The sequence below is a fragment of the Tremella mesenterica genome (genome assembly GCF_000271645.1).
Source record: "Tremella mesenterica DSM 1558 unplaced genomic scaffold TREMEscaffold_2, whole genome shotgun sequence".
In the NCBI taxonomy this organism is placed as follows: Eukaryota; Fungi; Basidiomycota; class Tremellomycetes; order Tremellales; family Tremellaceae; genus Tremella; species Tremella mesenterica.
In genome coordinates, this window is record NW_006711226.1 from 2,410,319 (window position 1) to 2,426,547 (window position 16,229).

The window sequence follows — 16,229 nt, forward strand, 5'->3', positions numbered from 1 at the left end:
GATGAGATGTGAATCATGCAATGCAAAATATAGTTTTAATATTCAAGAATGAAATAATCTCTCAGTATTCTCCCAACATACCCTAGCGAGATATTCCAAAGTTACACCTCTTATCTTAGCGACGATATGAGCTATCGAAATTAAATCTGAAGGTTCTTGTCGACCTTTGATACCGGTATCCGCTGACCAAGATTTATGATTCACCTTTTTGAGTTGTGCTGAGGTGGGGGGAAGAAAAGGGTAAGAAGCGTGTGTAGATGTTATGGAACACCATGGGGAGTCTGGAAAGTCAGCTGTTGTTCTCCCCCGTACTGTCCATCTTACAATCTTCTCTGTCATACGACATCTATGTACCCTCATGTGAAGCGTAAGAGAGTGTCATTTTGATATTTGTGAAACTGCGCATGGGAAACGGGTGATATGATGATGTGAATGACCCGTTAAATGGAATGGAGTTTAGTAGCTACAAGATAACATTGGGCTTTTCTTTCTGAATATGGCGGAGTGGAAGTAGTAGTTAAGGAAAACTCACCAGTCTCAAGTAATATACGATTTTCTGGAATTTCTCGAACTACATCTAAACCCTGGGATAACTTCAGAGCGCAACCGTTTATACCGATATACAAACCTTGCTCAATCTATCATCAGTCCTTCCATCTCACTTCGACAGGTAAATCAGAAACCTCAGTCCGTTAACGACGTCAACATCTTTCAAAACGACTCACCTTGCAACATAATTCAAATGATGAAGTGAACGTGAAGATCTTTCTGTTCCAAGGATGAATAGTATGAAGAGGAACACGATAAAGTATGTCAACTCACAAGCTCATACATCTCTTCCTTCGTTCCAGTAAAAGAATGAATCACACCTCTCCAACTTTCATCCCATCCTACTTCTCTCAAAATCCGCATCAAGTCGACATGCGCTTCTGAAGATCGGGAATGTAAGAAAAGTGGAAGATTGAATTCCTTTGCCCAACTCAAGAGTTTGGGAAGGTATCGTAATTGAGTTTCACGGGGAGAATGATGTAATCTATCATAATCTTTTTGATGAGCTCATATCATGTTGGCAACTGATGACTGAGGCTTACCAAGTCCAATTTCACCAATGGAGATTATACGTTTACTACCCCCTTCTCCTCTGTCGATCGCGATTAATTCTCTCAATTTTGATAAGTAATCTTCTGGACCGGAAGGATGGTTTGAAATTTCTGATGTTGATGTGGGATGTATTCCTGCAGTACAATGAAGGTCTGCTCGTCAGTATTGAACTTTTATGATATTTGAGGAACGGAAGAGCTGTTTTGAGCCGGGGAAAAACACACCATACTTCTTGGCTAAGTCTAAAGCCGCTCGAGACTCAGACAAAGATGTTCCAGTGATGAGCATTCGAGATATTCCGCTGGATCGAGCACGGGAGATCACATGGTCAAGATCGGGATCATGTCGGGTTTTGCCATGGTAGATGCCTTGAAACATCGGATCGGTAAAATTGACGGCGATGTCTAGGGGTCAGCTTGAGTCAGGATTACCTCGCGGGGGAGATTAACCTGCGAAACGGATACTTGATGGATTCGGTGATACTGTAGCCATCGCTCTGAGTCTACGGGGGAGTATGGAGCGTAGGAGAGACAGCTTGGATGCTATACTCGAGTATGATGGTTGAAGATGGCAAAAGGATGCGACTGAGCTTGGTGGACATCCAAAGTGGAGGTTGAAATGCCGTAAAACACCGGCGTGTGGCAGAAATATCTCACCCCTTCTCCTGCTTTCCACCTTCCACTCCAGCTCACTCACTCACCAGAGTTAGTATACTCTACTCTGGCATTTCTTCCCTTGTTTCTCAGTTGTCCCATCCTTCCTATTCCTCCAGATTCTGACCCAAGATGTCAGACGAACCATCATCCTCCCTCGTCACAAACCTTTCCTCTCGATTTCCTCTCACTGTCCCTATACCAACCCCTCTCACCCACCCACATCTCATTTCCCATGCCGATCTGGCGACAGAAGAAGATCTTCTCCACAATCCTGACAACCTTAGATCCTGGCTCTCCTACATTGGTCAAATCAAAGACAGAATATCCAAAACCCTCCCACTTGCTCCCGACACTCCTTCACCGGAAGAACAACTCCTTGGTCCACTTTCATCCCACGTTGCAAGAGAAGGACTTCAACAATTAGTCAGTATATACGAACGTGCTCTCGCCGTCTTCCCGTCCAGCTTCAAGCTTTGGAGGGGATACATAGTGACAAGACAAGCTTACGTTCTCGGAGAACCTACGGAACAAGCCAAAAAGGCTAGACAACAACATGCGAAGCGGGGTGCAACGTACAAAACGAGCGTCACTGAGATGCTTGATGGTGCCGAAGAAGAATTTCAATGGGAAGGAGGTTTAGATGGTGTGGTAGGATATCAAGAATGGCGTAGTCTGTTTGCGGTAGGGGAGAGAATGTTGGGTTGGTTGAGTCATCTTCCCGTACCTTGGTTATTGCATCTCTCGGTGTTATTACATCCGAAATGTCCAGCACCGTTCAAGTGGACATACGCAAGGAGAACTTTCGATCGTGCTTTGCGTACCTTACCACCTAGTTTGCATGCTAGAGTGTGGGGTCTCTATCTAAGATGGGCGGAGATGGTAGGTGGAGAAGCGGGGGAGAGAGTATGGAGACGATTCCTGAAAGTAAGTCAACCAGGCTGTGACGCAGTGATGTAGCTTAATGTCAGGCGGATAATAGTCTCACAGAAAGACATATTTCATTTCTACTCGATTCTAAACCTCCTCAACCTCTTACAGCCGCCAAGTATTTGCTACTGTTGGCCAGAAGAGCGGCCAAGAGTACTTACATTCCCTTGGACGGAAAATCGCCATATCAACTTTTTGTCGATTTCATGGAACTCGTGGAGAAATACGCCGAGGATGTGGGAATGACAGAAGAGGAGACTTTGGCTATCCGACCTGCTCAGAGCACAAGTGACGCTGCGCCTATGACTCATGGGGAGCAGCAGGTTAGAGAACAACAAGAGCCGGAAAACCAATCTGCAAGTGTGGAAGGGCGACTGATGCGGATCGCCGGCCCACCTATACCCACAAAGTCAGGTCAATTGGTCAAGCCGAAGAATGCTGTCACGAAGACACCCAAAACGGAGGACGAATCTATTGAAGATGAAGATACCGACCCTTCCAATCCCCGTTTATTGGACGTCGAGCATATCGTGGAAAGGGATGGTTTACAGGTGTACAAAGATCAGGCTGGTCGGTTATGGACAGGTCTCGCCACGTATTGGATAAAACGAGGGGAGTTTGAACGTGCCACCGCGACATTTGAACGAGGTTTAGCTGCTGTCGTGACTATCCGTGACTTTACACAGATCTTTGATGCCTACGCCGAGTTTTCCGAGACGATGATATCCACCTTGATGGATGCACTAGCCGACGAGGATAACTTGGAGGATGAAGAGTTTGATGCGGAGGAAACGGAGAAAGAGTTGGATGAACGTATGAAAGCTTTCGAAGAGCTCATGGATCGAAGACCTTTCCTTGTCAATGAAGTTTTACTTCGACGTAATCCCAACGAAGTCATCGAATGGGAGAAGCGAGTTGCTCTCTTTGGAGATAATGATGAAAAAGTCATTGAGACTTACCTCAAAGCTTTGGAAACTATAAATCCTCGTAAGGCCACAGGTCCTCTTTACCCTTTGTACGTCAACTTTGCCAAATTCTATGAAGAAGGGGGGTCAAAAGATGCCGAAACGGACGAACCGAGGAACGAGCCCAATCTCGTCGAAGCTAGGAAGATTTTGGACAAGGCTACAAAGGTACATTTCAAAACGGTAGATGAATTAGCTGAGGTGTGGTGTGAATGGGCCGAGATGGAATTGCGGAATGAGAATTATGATGAAGCGGTGAGGCTCATGCAGCGAGCGACGACAGTTCCTAAGAATACAAAGGTGGATTATTACAATGATTCGGTACCTCCTCAAGCGAGGTTGTTCAAGAGTTTGAAGCTGTGGAGCTTTTACAGTGATTTGGAGGAGAGTATAGGGACGGTCGACTCAACGAAAATGGTTTATGATAAGATCATGGAGCTCAAGATAGCCAATGCTCAGACCATTGTGAATTATGCTGCGTTTTTGGAGGAGAATAAATATTTCGAGGAGAGTTTCAAAGTGGGTTTTTCTATCCCAGTCGTCTCCTTCGCGATATTGTCGGTCAAACGTAGAGATTATCCCTGCTTTGACTCAGCTTTTCTTTGGAAATGTCAACCGAATTTGTTCAGGAAATCAATAATCTTGATTTCGGTAGCAAGTCGTGCTGATGATAGATTTACGAACGCGGTATCGAGCTGTTCCATTTCCCCGTAGCTTTCGAAATCTGGAACATTTACTTATCTAAATTTGTCAGACGATACGGAGGCAAAAAGCTTGAACGCACCCGGGACCTCTTCGAACAAGCTCTCGAAAATTGTCCTGCCAAATTCTGCAAACCTCTTTATCTCATGTATGCCAAATTGGAAGAAGAACACGGTCTGGCTAAACGTGCTATGGGTATATATGACCGAGCCGCTTCTACCGTTCAAGATTCAGACAAGTTTGAAATGTTCACCATTTATATTGCCAAAGCAGCTGCGAACTTTGGTTTACCAGCTACGAGACCTATATACGAGAGAGCATTGGAAGTTTTGCCTGATAAGAATGCGGCGGAGATGTGTAGAAGGTTTGCACGGATGGAAAGGAAATTGGGTGAGATTGATAGAGCTAGGGCTATATATGCCCATGCCAGTCAATTTTGTGATCCCAGGGTTGAGCCGGAGTTCTGGAATGAGTGGAACATGTTTGAAGGTGGGTCCATTTTTTACCTTTACACTATCCTGCATTTAAGCAACTATCCAATCAGATGCTTGGGCAATCCCTTCACCCTTGGTTTGTATCTCCGCTCGAACGTCTTTATCGACATTTATTATCTGACAGCCCGGGACTACTGACGGAGGGTTGGGTTGTGAGTAACATGTGATATTGTTGGGACGGTAGAAGGGATGTTTGAGACCTAAAATTGGAGTAAGCTGGCTGACACGTTAGTCGACACAGGATCAGAAGACACATTCAGGGAAATGTTACGTATCAAACGTGCCGTCCAAGCATCATTCAATACTGAAGCTTCATTCATCACCGCTCAAGCTGCTGCGGCTCGTAAAGGAACGGAGAAACCTACAGATGTGGCTAAACAAACCGCTAAAGACGCTGCGGATCCTATGGCAGCTATGGAAAGAGATATGGTGACGACGGGAGGGAAAGGTGCTCCGGCATTTGTGGCTTCTTCGTTGAATCGGACTAACGTCAATGGGATCGATGAGGGTCAAGAAGGAGGTGAAGAGGTCATCAATCCGGATGCTATAGAAGTGGAAGATGATGATATCTAGGTTTATGCATGGGTTTATTTCTTTTTGCATTCGTCCTGTCCCTGTCACTACTCTCTTCATTATGTCCTCATATGTAATGGTACTGTACAAGTATGTCACATGTGGAGATGGAGTGGTGAGGGGAGCCCCACCTTCCCAGCCAACTTCCACGTCACAAAAGTTGAATTTGATTACTTTTCTTTGTCCTCGTCACTCTGCTCAGTGTCAGAAAGTCAACATGCGGCTATCTCATTTCGTCTTGGGTATATTGAGTGTGGTGTCTGCTCTCTATGGGGTTGGAGCGGAGACAGAGACATTTAAATATGAGGTGGGTGGAGTGTCATGTTTCTTCATACTTTCCCGTCGGTTCGTTCCAGCTTTCCTCCATGCACTATTTGCTTCTTCCGACTTCACAAAGCTTCCCCTTCTCTTTCTACTTCATGAATGTTCAGGCTCGTCAGTAGCTCTACAAGTATACGACCCAACAACACTCTCGGGTCTGACCGCCGCCATCTCAACCTTCCCACTGGTCCGTGCTCGGACTACAAGTCCCTCGTAGCTCCACCGTACACCGTCTTCCGCCGACTGAGACTTATCTGAAATCACTACCACTTTCTTCACCAACTCCAGAAGTACTGTCAGTCTAATTGGAATATAGTATAATAGGAGAAGCATGGGAATATGATAGAGAGGACATTGGGAGAACAGGCTAACCCAACCTAGAGCGATATAACCCGTTTACGATCATTAGTCATTCATTCCCTTTACTCCCACAAAGACGTCTTTCTTCGAGAACTTTTGAGTAACGCCAATGACGCTTTGGAGAAATTGAGATTGGTATCTTTGACTGATAGGAGCGTTTTAAGTTCCGGCGAAGCCAATGTGACTATTGAGGTCAAATTGGATGAGGGAGGTAAAACCGGACAATTGATCATAAAAGGTGACTTCGAGTATCCTCCTTTTGCACTTCTCCGATGCCTTCATCACTCAATTATTTACTTGTGTACTTCGTATGAAAGGCTGTTGATTACTGTGCCGCAGCTCAAGTCCCTGTATGACAGAGAGTTTCCTGCGTGAGGGTATTTGAGGAAGGGATCGCTTACTTCAGATACTGGGATTGGGATGACCAAAGATGAACTGGCTAAAAACCTCGGGACTATCGCTAGGAGTGGTACCAGTGAATTTCTACGTAATGCCGAACAAGGTGGTGGAGGTGCAGATGGCAATCTAATAGGACAATTCGGTATGTTATTATGTCCATTGTGCACAACGACTGCTGACAGTTTAGGTCTGGGCTTCTACAGCTGGTCAGCTTTTCAGGTCCTTGTGCTAAAAGAGCTGATCAAATAGTTTCCTCGTTTCCCCCACTGTACAAGTTTCTTCCCTCCCACCGGCTACTTCTGCCAACCCTACCCCTCAACAATACACCTTCGTATCGACCGCTGCTGGTGACTCATTTGAGATCTTCCCTGATCCACGGGGGAATACTCTGGGTAGAGGTACAGAGATTATCTTGAGTATCGGTGAGGAAGACGGAGAATTCTTGTCCGTCAATAAACTCAAAAACCTCATGTTGGTCAATTCTTTCATCTCGCTCATCAGAGACTGACGGAGCAGAGATCGACACTCGACATTTTCAACCACTTTCCCCATCTACATCAAAGAGAGGAAAGTCACCAAGGAGCCTGAGACGGAATCACCGGCCGAAGAAGGGGATCATGATGAATTGGACGATTCTCTGGATCCAGATGTCCAAGTACCGAAGGATACAGAACCTGTGGATGAAGGAAGTTGGGTGAGAGTGAATGATAGACCACCACTTTGGATGAGAGAACCTAAAGATGTCACGGATGAAGAATACCGAGAGTTCTACAAAGCCGTGGCCAAAGATCCAAAGGCGGAAACATTAGGCTGGTCTCATTTCAAGGTTTGTCCATTTCTCATCATGATGGTAGGCTGACAGGGATAGGGAGACACAGGAAGTGGTGTTTCATATCGTGGTATCATGTACATTCCAGCTCAATTACCCAAAGACTTTTGGCAAAAGGTCAATAGTGGGATTAACAATGTCCGACTCATGGTCAAACGAGTGTTCATCACCGATGATCTTGGAGAAGAATACATGCCTAGGTGGCTTAGTTTCTTGAAAGTCACCGTAGACGGTCAGTCCCTTTATGTTCCGATATTGCGAGATGACTGACTCTGTAGCTGACGATCTACCGTGAGCTACCGTAACATAAGTCTGTGATTGGCGGCTGATTGAAATAGACTCAACGTGTCTCGTGAGCAGCTGCAAAATAATCGATTCCTTCAACAGCTACAACGTATCCTAGTGCGCAAAGCTCTTGATCTATTCACAAAGATGGCCACCGACGAACCGGAAAAGTACCAAGAGGTATCGAAATTGTACGGTAATGCTTTCCGGATCGGCTTGATGGAAAGTGCAAAGGATAAAATCAAACTTGCCAAATTATTAAGATTCGAGAGTACCAGGACCAATTATACGTCTTTGGAAGAGGCAAGTCGATTGTTCCGTTCATACGGTTATTTACTTACGAATAGTATGTCGAGAATCGTAAAGTGGGACAAAAACAGGTATGTCGTATCATCTCTTCATGATATGAGCTGACTGGAAGATTTACTACATGGCTGGAGTAGGAGAACCTACCGAAGCTCTTGCAGGTTCTCCGTTCGTCGAAAAACTCAAAGCTAGAGGATATGAAGTTTTACTCTTGAATTTACCCGCGGACGAACCCATGATGTCTACTTTGAATAATTTCATGTCAGTTTTCAAACTTTTTCAATCGAAGTCATGAGTTGTGGAGATGAGTTCCAAGTAATACCACTGAGTGATATGAGGTGTTGAGTTTAGTTGGCAACAATGATTGAAGGAACTGATATCAGCTGACAGTGTAGGGGTATGAAAACGCAAGATGTATCGAAGAAAGGTTTGATATATGGGGATGAAGATGAAGATGAAGCTGAGAAACGTGAATTGGAATCTCAGAAGATCGCTTTTGCTCCACTGTTGAATTGGCTCAAGACGGAGTTGTCGGGTCAAATCAGTGATGGTTCGTTCGATATCACCCCTCTTTAGATCTGAACTTACGAAGCAGTCGTTCTGACTAACCGTCTGGTTTCTTCACCTTGTACTATCGTCGTCGGTATGTCTATTCTTCTTTCGTTCCTTTCGTTCCTTCCTTTCGTTCCTTCCTTTCGTTCCTTCCCTCCTTCTCTCCTTCTCTCCTTCTCCACTTCGTACTTAATCCCACAACGATCTTCTCGAAGAAACTGGCTGAACTATGCTTCACCACCAAGCCGCGGAACGCACAAGAAGGAAGAAGGAAGGCGGAAGTCTGGTTATCGTTGACAAACAGACTCGTACGGCTGGTCAGCAAACATGCAAAGGATCATGGCTTCTCAAGCGGAAACAGAGTCTGACCCGATGTACGCAATGATGAAAAACCTTCCAAAAGTTCTCGAAATCAATCCTAAATCACCTCTGATAGAAGGTCTTCTCGAAAGAGTTTTGGAGCTTCCGGAAGGTGACGAGGATATGGTCAGTTACGAGCTTGAAGATCTACGAGAAACTGTCAAGGTTTTGTTCGATACTTCTTTAGTAAGAAGTGGATTTAGCGTATCAGATCCAATGGCGTGAGTCGTTCATATCAAGTGTCCCAACAGATGCTCATGGTTTATAGATATTTCTCTAGAGTTGAAGCTCTTCTTAGACGGTCTCTTGGGGTTTCTTTATCGGCAAAAGGAGCTGTCAAAGTTAAACCCGCCCCTCCCCAAGCGATGGGACCAATGGATGAAGATGGTGTTGGGGATGATTTAGAAGGTTTGGGAGATCTTGGAGATTTGGGTGGTTTGGGGGATCTTAGTGGAGAAGGGTTTATGAACCAAGGTGATCTAGGTGGGGATGAATGGTTGGATTGGGCAAAGATCAAAGCTGGTTTGAAAGAAGATAAAGGGCATGATGAGTTATGAGGAGGAAAATGTAAAACTTGATGATTAAAATGTTTCGAATGCATTTTCTCGTCAATATTGTGAAACTCACTTCAATCCGGTACACTCAATGCCCTTCTTCCTTTTCATCAGATCATCACTTCGAATACCGCGTCTTGAATCTTACGTCTCAAAAGTCAAAGCTGTCTCCCTTATCGTAACTCTAGCTTGTCTATTACCAGGCCAAGAAATCTGAACATCACTCAAACCGCTAGTAGAACTCATAGGTTCTTCTCATCAGTCTTTCATCCTTTATCCCTCATTCCTTATTTTTGTAGTAGTAGAAGTTATTTGAGAGAAAGAAAAAAAGAAAAGTAAAACTCACCATCACCAGCTCTTATGAATACAATCCTTTTAAAAGGTTCACCTTTCTCACCACCTTGTCTAGGTGGTCCACCAACGTTGAAAAAACCACTCAAACTACTACCAACTTTCCAAACTGTTAAATCACCTTGTTCTAAACTGACAGTAACCAACCTTCTACCATCAGGACTGAAAGTGATTGCTGATACTGGGGATTTATGAGGTTCAAGAATGTATAAACGTGAAGCTGTTTTGAGGTCGTACATTATCACAGCTCCTTCATGTGTTCCTACTGCTAAACGTTGTGTGGTGGAGTGGAAGTCTATGGTGGAGAAACTGTCAACATCAGAATTGATACAAGATTGAGAGGTATGATCTTGCGCCTGAACGTGATGGAGTTGTTGGATTGAGTATATGATGCTGAACGGGGATAAAGATTAGATCAAATGATAGGTCGGTGTAACCTGACAGATGACAGGGCGAGTATGAGAGTACAGATAAAATGGTTGGAATTGGAAGAGGTGGAAGAAGAGGAAAAGAGGAAAAGAGGAAAAGAGGAAAAGAGGAAAAGAGGAAAGAAAAGAGGACGACTTACGCTTGAACAAGTTCATTCAAAATAACAGTAGCAGCTTGCCAAACGTCTTCTCTCATTTTACCAGTATTAGGATCTAAACTTTTCACAACAGCTTCCGCTATTCTAGGTAAACCATTTTCCAAAATAGCAGGTTGTTTTCTAGCCATGAAAACACATAATTTCATGATCGATTTTCTTCCTTCTGCTGAACGTGCATCTAAAATGTCCATCGATAAAGTACTCATGAATAATCCAGGGTTACTAGAAGCGACGTGAAGTACTGCCAATCGAGCATGAGCTGCAATATGAGAATTACCAATGATGGATGTATTTGAAGAAGAGGGATTTTCTTTATGTGTTGCCAGATGGAATAATCGACGTAAAAGGTCCATAGCGTCCACATAAGTTTGCCATGTTTGGAAACCTTTGGAACAGAGTTCGACTGCTAATTCGAGATGTATACAGTGGGGATCGTCCAGATACAGCACGACAGAGTCGGCGACTGCTTTGAGAGCTCTGACATTTTAGCACTTATTCTCACAATCAATTTCAAATGCAAAAGGAAGGCACGTCAGAAGTGATCAAGTGCCTATGTCGGATATGAACAAAGAGTCTCAAATCTTGAAGGGGTGACAGGAGTTGAGCTCATGCCTCAGGTGAACTCACGAAGGCGTCATAGATTGATACTTTTGTATAGCCATACCGCCAATCATTGTCAGCGCCAAGGCCGCTTGAGCAGATGTCTGCTTTCCATTCGGTTGCAAACTAGGTACTAGACTGTCAGATCATGTACACATTCAGAGATCGCCAACTCACAACCAGGTTGATATTGCAGGATCAATGTTTCCAGGTCAGTATCCGTCATTCGACTCAATCGAGCGGCGAAGAGCAACCGTGCGGCTTGTTGTACGTTGGCTATTTGTCAACTAGGCCCAACAGCATCTTCCTGTCAATAGACGATTGAAAGGCCGGGTATGACAACTCAACTATATGGTAGACTGAAGACCAGAGCAGGATGTCTCAGAAATGTTGCTGCTAGGAACGAGGGTATGGCAAGGCAGAAAATGAGGTAGATAGACTTACACGCAGAGTCCATATAATATCCAGCGAAGAAGTCTAAAGGGGCATCCTCAATATCCGCAGGAAGACAAGTGGTATAGTAGGCGATCACGTCCGCCGCGGCTTTTTCGTGGTCGGGAGAATCGAGGAACGGTCGGAGCAGGGATACAATGGCCAATTGTCTCATTCCCGTGTCATAAGGTGAGATGCACCATGAAGCAGGTCCAGTGGTGTAGGAAAGTTGTATTTGAGTGTCACTGAAATGATCAGTCACATAATTCTGTGCTCTACCTCTCGGTAGTCCTATAGCAATAGCACTGATAGCATCATTTGGGATCCAAAGTAGAAGAAAGTGAAGGGTGCGAGCGGGAAGCGCAGTGGTGAAGAGGAGCTGTAAAGAAGGAAGGAAGATAGGGAAAAAGGAACACAACTCACTCGTGTCGACCGAATATCGCGCTTTTCCCCGGGGGCAAAATCCCCAGATTCTCATGACAGATATCATCTATCCCCTTCTCCAAACCGAAGGTCAAGAAGAGAGATAACAACCATCGTAATTCCGGTAAAGGACTATCACCGGAAGAACGAAGTTGTTCCCCGAGTCTCCGTAAGTCGAGCTCCAACAACCTCCCTAGAATTCTCAGCTATACGGTGAAGCGAGTAATCCAGCTGACGTACCTAGATCTGACGGTCCCACATGGGAGTTAAGGACGGATCGAAGAGCACCAGTATTGGCGTCCATATTCGAATCCCCACTTAACCGCCTGACAAGTGAGCGCATCGTCATGCGGCGATTACAAAAGGAGAGAGGGGATAGAACGAGTTGAAAAGGGTGTGCGTGTGTGTGGGTGGGTTGGTCGGGGGGGGGGGGGGGGGGGGCGGGAGGGGGAAGCGCGAGGGAAGAGAGAAAACCCGAGAAAGTGATCACTCACACTTCAGCCCATTGACCAGATTGTAACATATCCTCAGCCGCATCCAACCCCGTTGATCTTCTAAATTCCATAGTCTCCACATTCCATACCCTAGCTTTCCCATTGGCATAAGCCAACAACATATCTTGTCCCATCGTGCCACCTATGAAAACTTTTCTCAGTGGTGATCGAGAAGCTGGAATTAAGAACAATCTTGTGTATCAGCTCAAATTCTCTCCTGCCTTGTTCTCTTTCCTTTTGTCTCGCCTTTCTTCGAACTGCCTCTTCCGTTACAAGTTCATACCTGAAGAAAACGACGTTGTACTAAGTCAAAATGTGGTTTTAATTCATCCACCAGATCTTCTGGCGTCGACTTGCTCCTGCACGAGACACCAGTCCCGTTTTGCGCCTGCCAATATGCCATAAATTGTGAACTTTGTGCAAAGCGGTATGGTAGAATGAAGATGATCGAACTCACTGATCCATTTCTTTCAATGAGATCACCCCCACCGAACCCACATCCGAAGTGCACAAAACACAATCCCTCAAGTTGCCAGCTTCGGGCATCATTAACCTCAATATCGTCTTGACAGGATAGGCAAACATCGTAAAAGACGCTTCTAATTTAAAAGGACTATCCATCAGTTCTTTTCTGATCACACCGAGGATATCATATACTCTGCGGTCCAGATCCGGACCACACCATCTTCATCTCCTGCTATCATATATGACTTCCCTACAGCACTGACCAACACGGAAGATGTTATTGGAGAGTCTAGCCGGTCCATGGATAGACTGTCGTTGGCTATGGGTAAAGTATCGGTAAGGAGAGATGAGAATGGGTGTTTTTGAACATTTCCTTTACCTGATTGTAAGCTTTTGAAGTCGAGAGCAAAGCTTGGAGCTAAGCTTACTATCGGTGATGAAAGCGTCGGATGTGTTGTGAGGTATGATTGAGCTAATGTCTTGTCGCACGGAACACTGAAGAGAGATGAGATCATTAGACGAGGGGAAACAAATTAGATTTCTTATGCTGATGTTTTCGTGGGTGGCATACCATAATGTTTCAACTTGGTCCAGGAAGATGGTATTGGTCGATGGGAGCTCAGAAAGAGTGGAAAATCTGGAAAGTCAGTCTTGCAGTAGTGGGAAAGGCAAAGTTTGGTGGTTGAGAATGACCTGGAAGAGTGGATGGGTAGAACTTACAGCATAGCCCCACCAGGAGAAGTAATATCGGAAGCTTGATACACCACACAATTGTCCTTCAGGCATCAGTCGAATTAAATTCTCGTTGGGAGAAGATTAGAAAGAGCTTACTTTTGACAAGAGGCAGACATGATGCCAGCCAGAAGTGAAATATGCATCTCTGACTGGTGATTTAGACAGTAAGATGATCGTCCCTCGCACATGCAGGGTTTTCCCATCACACCAAAACACCTGCAAGTCAGTTTCTGTTGGACTTGACCATACAGCGGAGAGCTGTAGGAGGACAGAGTTGGAGAGTGAAAGCTACGACAAAGTACAGTAGAGATCAGAGAGAAAAGTGAAGTGGGGAGATGAGACTGAGAAACACACATGAGCCACATCATCTGATATCCCCAAACCTTCTCCGTTGACATGTAAAATCAACTTCTTCCAATGTCCATACCCATCTCTCTCCACCTCACACCCTTCTCCCAGTTCTACCGACCTTTGCTCTTCCTTCTGTTCTTTCACCCCTGATTTGATCGGCCAGTCCATCTTTTTCACCGCTAAAAACCTAGCGAACCGTCGTTCTTTCTGTTGTTCTCCTTCGCGGAGAGAAACCAACGATCTGTTTCTCCTAGGTGCAGGCTCGTTCCCTTCAAGTGCATGCAGAGGTTGGATATTGGGTGATACGTTAGCAGATGATACTGCCCGTAATTGAGAGGGCCGATTCTGCTGTTGAGTCATATCCGGATCCTGTAGATTTTGATTTGGGTGTCCGGACAGAGAGGATGGAGAAAGAGACGAAGGACCTGAAATTTTGGGGAAGATGATAGGATAAGAAGTTAAACTTGTTGCCGTGGCGTGTATCAAATAGTTGGTCTGGTCATTCTGACAAATCCCTATTGTTCCTTGACCAGGAAGTTCGAGACGAGCTTCGACCTGCACGTCATGGCCAAACCTCAGAATGACCACTCGAGTAACTTCACCGTTCGGACTAGGTAAGGCGCATGGCCAGGGGATGCCGTGGGCGATGATGACGCTTTGCTTTTTCGTGAGCATAAATCAACAGGAGCAAAACAGACAAAGTTGTTCCACATCTGAGAGACGAGGCTTGGCATCTTTTTGGGGGGTACTTGAGGGGTGGGGTGGTATTGTCTACTCATCCTATGAGTGTACCACACTTCCCCTGAGGAAGACGCACTTTGTGGTGGAAGTGTGGGGGAAGGAGATTTGAGCCTCGCGATAGAAAAGAAGACAACTCACATTTTCTGACCGGACGAGATGGACATCACACCAGTGCCAGAATGGAGACAACCTCAAAGTTTTGCCCCTGCCATGCGTTTCCGAAGTCTTTGAAGGTTCGGGTTCCTCCAAATCCACCGTGACCTTCTCCTTGAGGTCTTGAAGTGAGATCAGATCTAATAATCTGTATATCAGAGGCCACTCTCCCACCTGAAGTATAGCCCCACAGCGAGCACAAAATGCGGGTTTAAGACACATCCTGGTCATGGTCATGGTGATCGATCTTGAGACCTAGAGAATCCTGACTTACCCTTCATCTCTCAAAACGCACAACAAACCTAACTCCTCAAACACCTTCAAAGCGATGATTTTCCCTCGTCCAGGTTGAGATAACACTATTCTCCTCACTGGCCTCTTCTTCTCGTCAATTGACTGATCAAGATGAGATGTTTGTCTCAATAACGGACTTTTCTGTGCTTCTTCTACCACTTTCATCCCATCTCTTTCTCTTTCTCCTTCAATCCTCTCTTTCTGCATCTCAAGATCTACCGCAGCCTCACTTAACCTATCATCCGATATCTCATCCACTTTACTCTTATCATCTGTCCCTGTCCATGCTCTTATTCTCCCCACGATAGTCTCGTCATTTGAGACGACAGATGTAGGTGATGTATTACCGTCTTCTTCTTTTCCTTGTATTGATAATCTACGACTCATAAGTCCTAATCCTAGACCTAGACCCAGACCATGTCTGTCTACATCTTCCGAGCGACGTTGTTCCCGGAGTTGATCTAGCAAGTCCAAGTGAGCATGATCTTCTTCGGCGATAGGAGTAGACTTCGAGTTGGAAGAGATGGAAGGGTTAACATAAGCTGATGATTGGTTTGTGGAGGAGGGATGGGTGAGGTGAACAGATGTAGGAGAAAGAGCTGTAGCAGTGGTGGTTGAAACACATGTGGTAGGTAATTGGGTAGCAGAGGAAGGTGGTGAGAAAGCTGTATGTCTCTTCGATCCGGTGGTGAGGATCGAAGAAGCTGAAGAAGGGGCTCTCGGTCGACCGAAAGATACATGTCTTTGTGGAGATGGACGGTTCCTGTGTCTTTTCTGTGAGGGGGTGTCATCATATATGGTCCGAGAAGAAGAGGGAGGGGAGAGTAGATCGTCATGCCGTATGGTCCGAGAAGAAGAGGGAGGGGAGAGAAGATCTTCCTGATGGACGGTTGCAGTTGAAGATGGAGGGGAAAGAGGGATGGTCCATTGTAATTTCCTAGATCGAGGACTCTTTTCCGTTCGGGTTATCGAAATGTCTGAATGGTCCAGTTTGGTTGCAGATGTCGATGGGAGGGATGATGAGTTCAGACTGACTACCCAGAGGGTGTTATCTGAACTAGCTAAGGCCAAGTGATGAGAAGGACCAGAAGACGTGTTTTGGGACCAAGAGACAAGGTGAGTGGGGTTAACGGGGAGGGCGGGGAGGGAAGAGGACGATGAGGAGTCGGGGGAGAGAAGGAAAGGGATGACCAGGGGATGACGAGTGGTTGACATGTCAG

At 45.4% G+C, this 16,229-nt stretch overlaps 4 protein-coding genes across 4 annotated transcripts; 2 read left to right on the forward strand and 2 right to left on the reverse strand.

The window, feature by feature from the left end:
* Nucleotides 1–42: 42 nt before the first annotated feature.
* On the reverse strand, nucleotides 43–1,593 carry TREMEDRAFT_67918 (uncharacterized protein; the record flags this gene model as incomplete). The annotated part of the gene is made up of 6 exons (XM_007002965.1): nucleotides 43–281; nucleotides 533–638; nucleotides 823–1,043; nucleotides 1,092–1,253; nucleotides 1,326–1,505; nucleotides 1,551–1,593. 6 exons carry the CDS (start codon nucleotides 1,591–1,593, stop codon nucleotides 43–45), a joined length of 951 nt encoding a protein of 316 aa, XP_007003027.1.
* A 221-nt stretch (nucleotides 1,594–1,814) lies between these two features.
* TREMEDRAFT_43021 (uncharacterized protein) lies at nucleotides 1,815–5,418 on the forward strand (the record flags this gene model as incomplete). Its single annotated transcript, XM_007002524.1, has 5 exons — nucleotides 1,815–2,681; nucleotides 2,726–3,106; nucleotides 3,149–4,168; nucleotides 4,324–4,840; nucleotides 5,078–5,418. The coding sequence occupies exons 1-5, from the start codon at nucleotides 1,887–1,889 to the stop codon at nucleotides 5,416–5,418; spliced, it is 3,054 nt and encodes a 1,017-aa protein (XP_007002586.1). The 5' UTR covers nucleotides 1,815–1,886.
* A 1,101-nt stretch (nucleotides 5,419–6,519) lies between these two features.
* TREMEDRAFT_60629 (uncharacterized protein) lies at nucleotides 6,520–9,387 on the forward strand (the record flags this gene model as incomplete). The annotated part of the gene is made up of 12 exons (XM_007002817.1): nucleotides 6,520–6,640; nucleotides 6,686–6,704; nucleotides 6,748–6,942; nucleotides 7,015–7,324; nucleotides 7,367–7,559; nucleotides 7,606–7,618; nucleotides 7,666–7,958; nucleotides 7,979–7,992; nucleotides 8,034–8,179; nucleotides 8,314–8,468; nucleotides 8,775–9,051; nucleotides 9,129–9,387. 12 exons carry the CDS (start codon nucleotides 6,520–6,522, stop codon nucleotides 9,385–9,387), a joined length of 1,995 nt encoding a protein of 664 aa, XP_007002879.1.
* A 141-nt stretch (nucleotides 9,388–9,528) lies between these two features.
* On the reverse strand, nucleotides 9,529–16,224 carry TREMEDRAFT_27484 (uncharacterized protein; the record flags this gene model as incomplete). Its single annotated transcript, XM_007002295.1, has 16 exons — nucleotides 9,529–9,635; nucleotides 9,731–10,044; nucleotides 10,304–10,798; nucleotides 10,949–11,054; nucleotides 11,099–11,197; nucleotides 11,366–11,598; nucleotides 11,777–11,977; nucleotides 12,028–12,093; nucleotides 12,271–12,462; nucleotides 12,728–12,883; nucleotides 12,928–13,230; nucleotides 13,763–14,481; nucleotides 14,701–14,863; nucleotides 14,990–15,516; nucleotides 15,592–15,884; nucleotides 16,041–16,224. The coding sequence occupies 16 exons, from the start codon at nucleotides 16,222–16,224 to the stop codon at nucleotides 9,529–9,531; spliced, it is 4,158 nt and encodes a 1,385-aa protein (XP_007002357.1).
* Nucleotides 16,225–16,229: the final 5 nt, after the last annotated feature.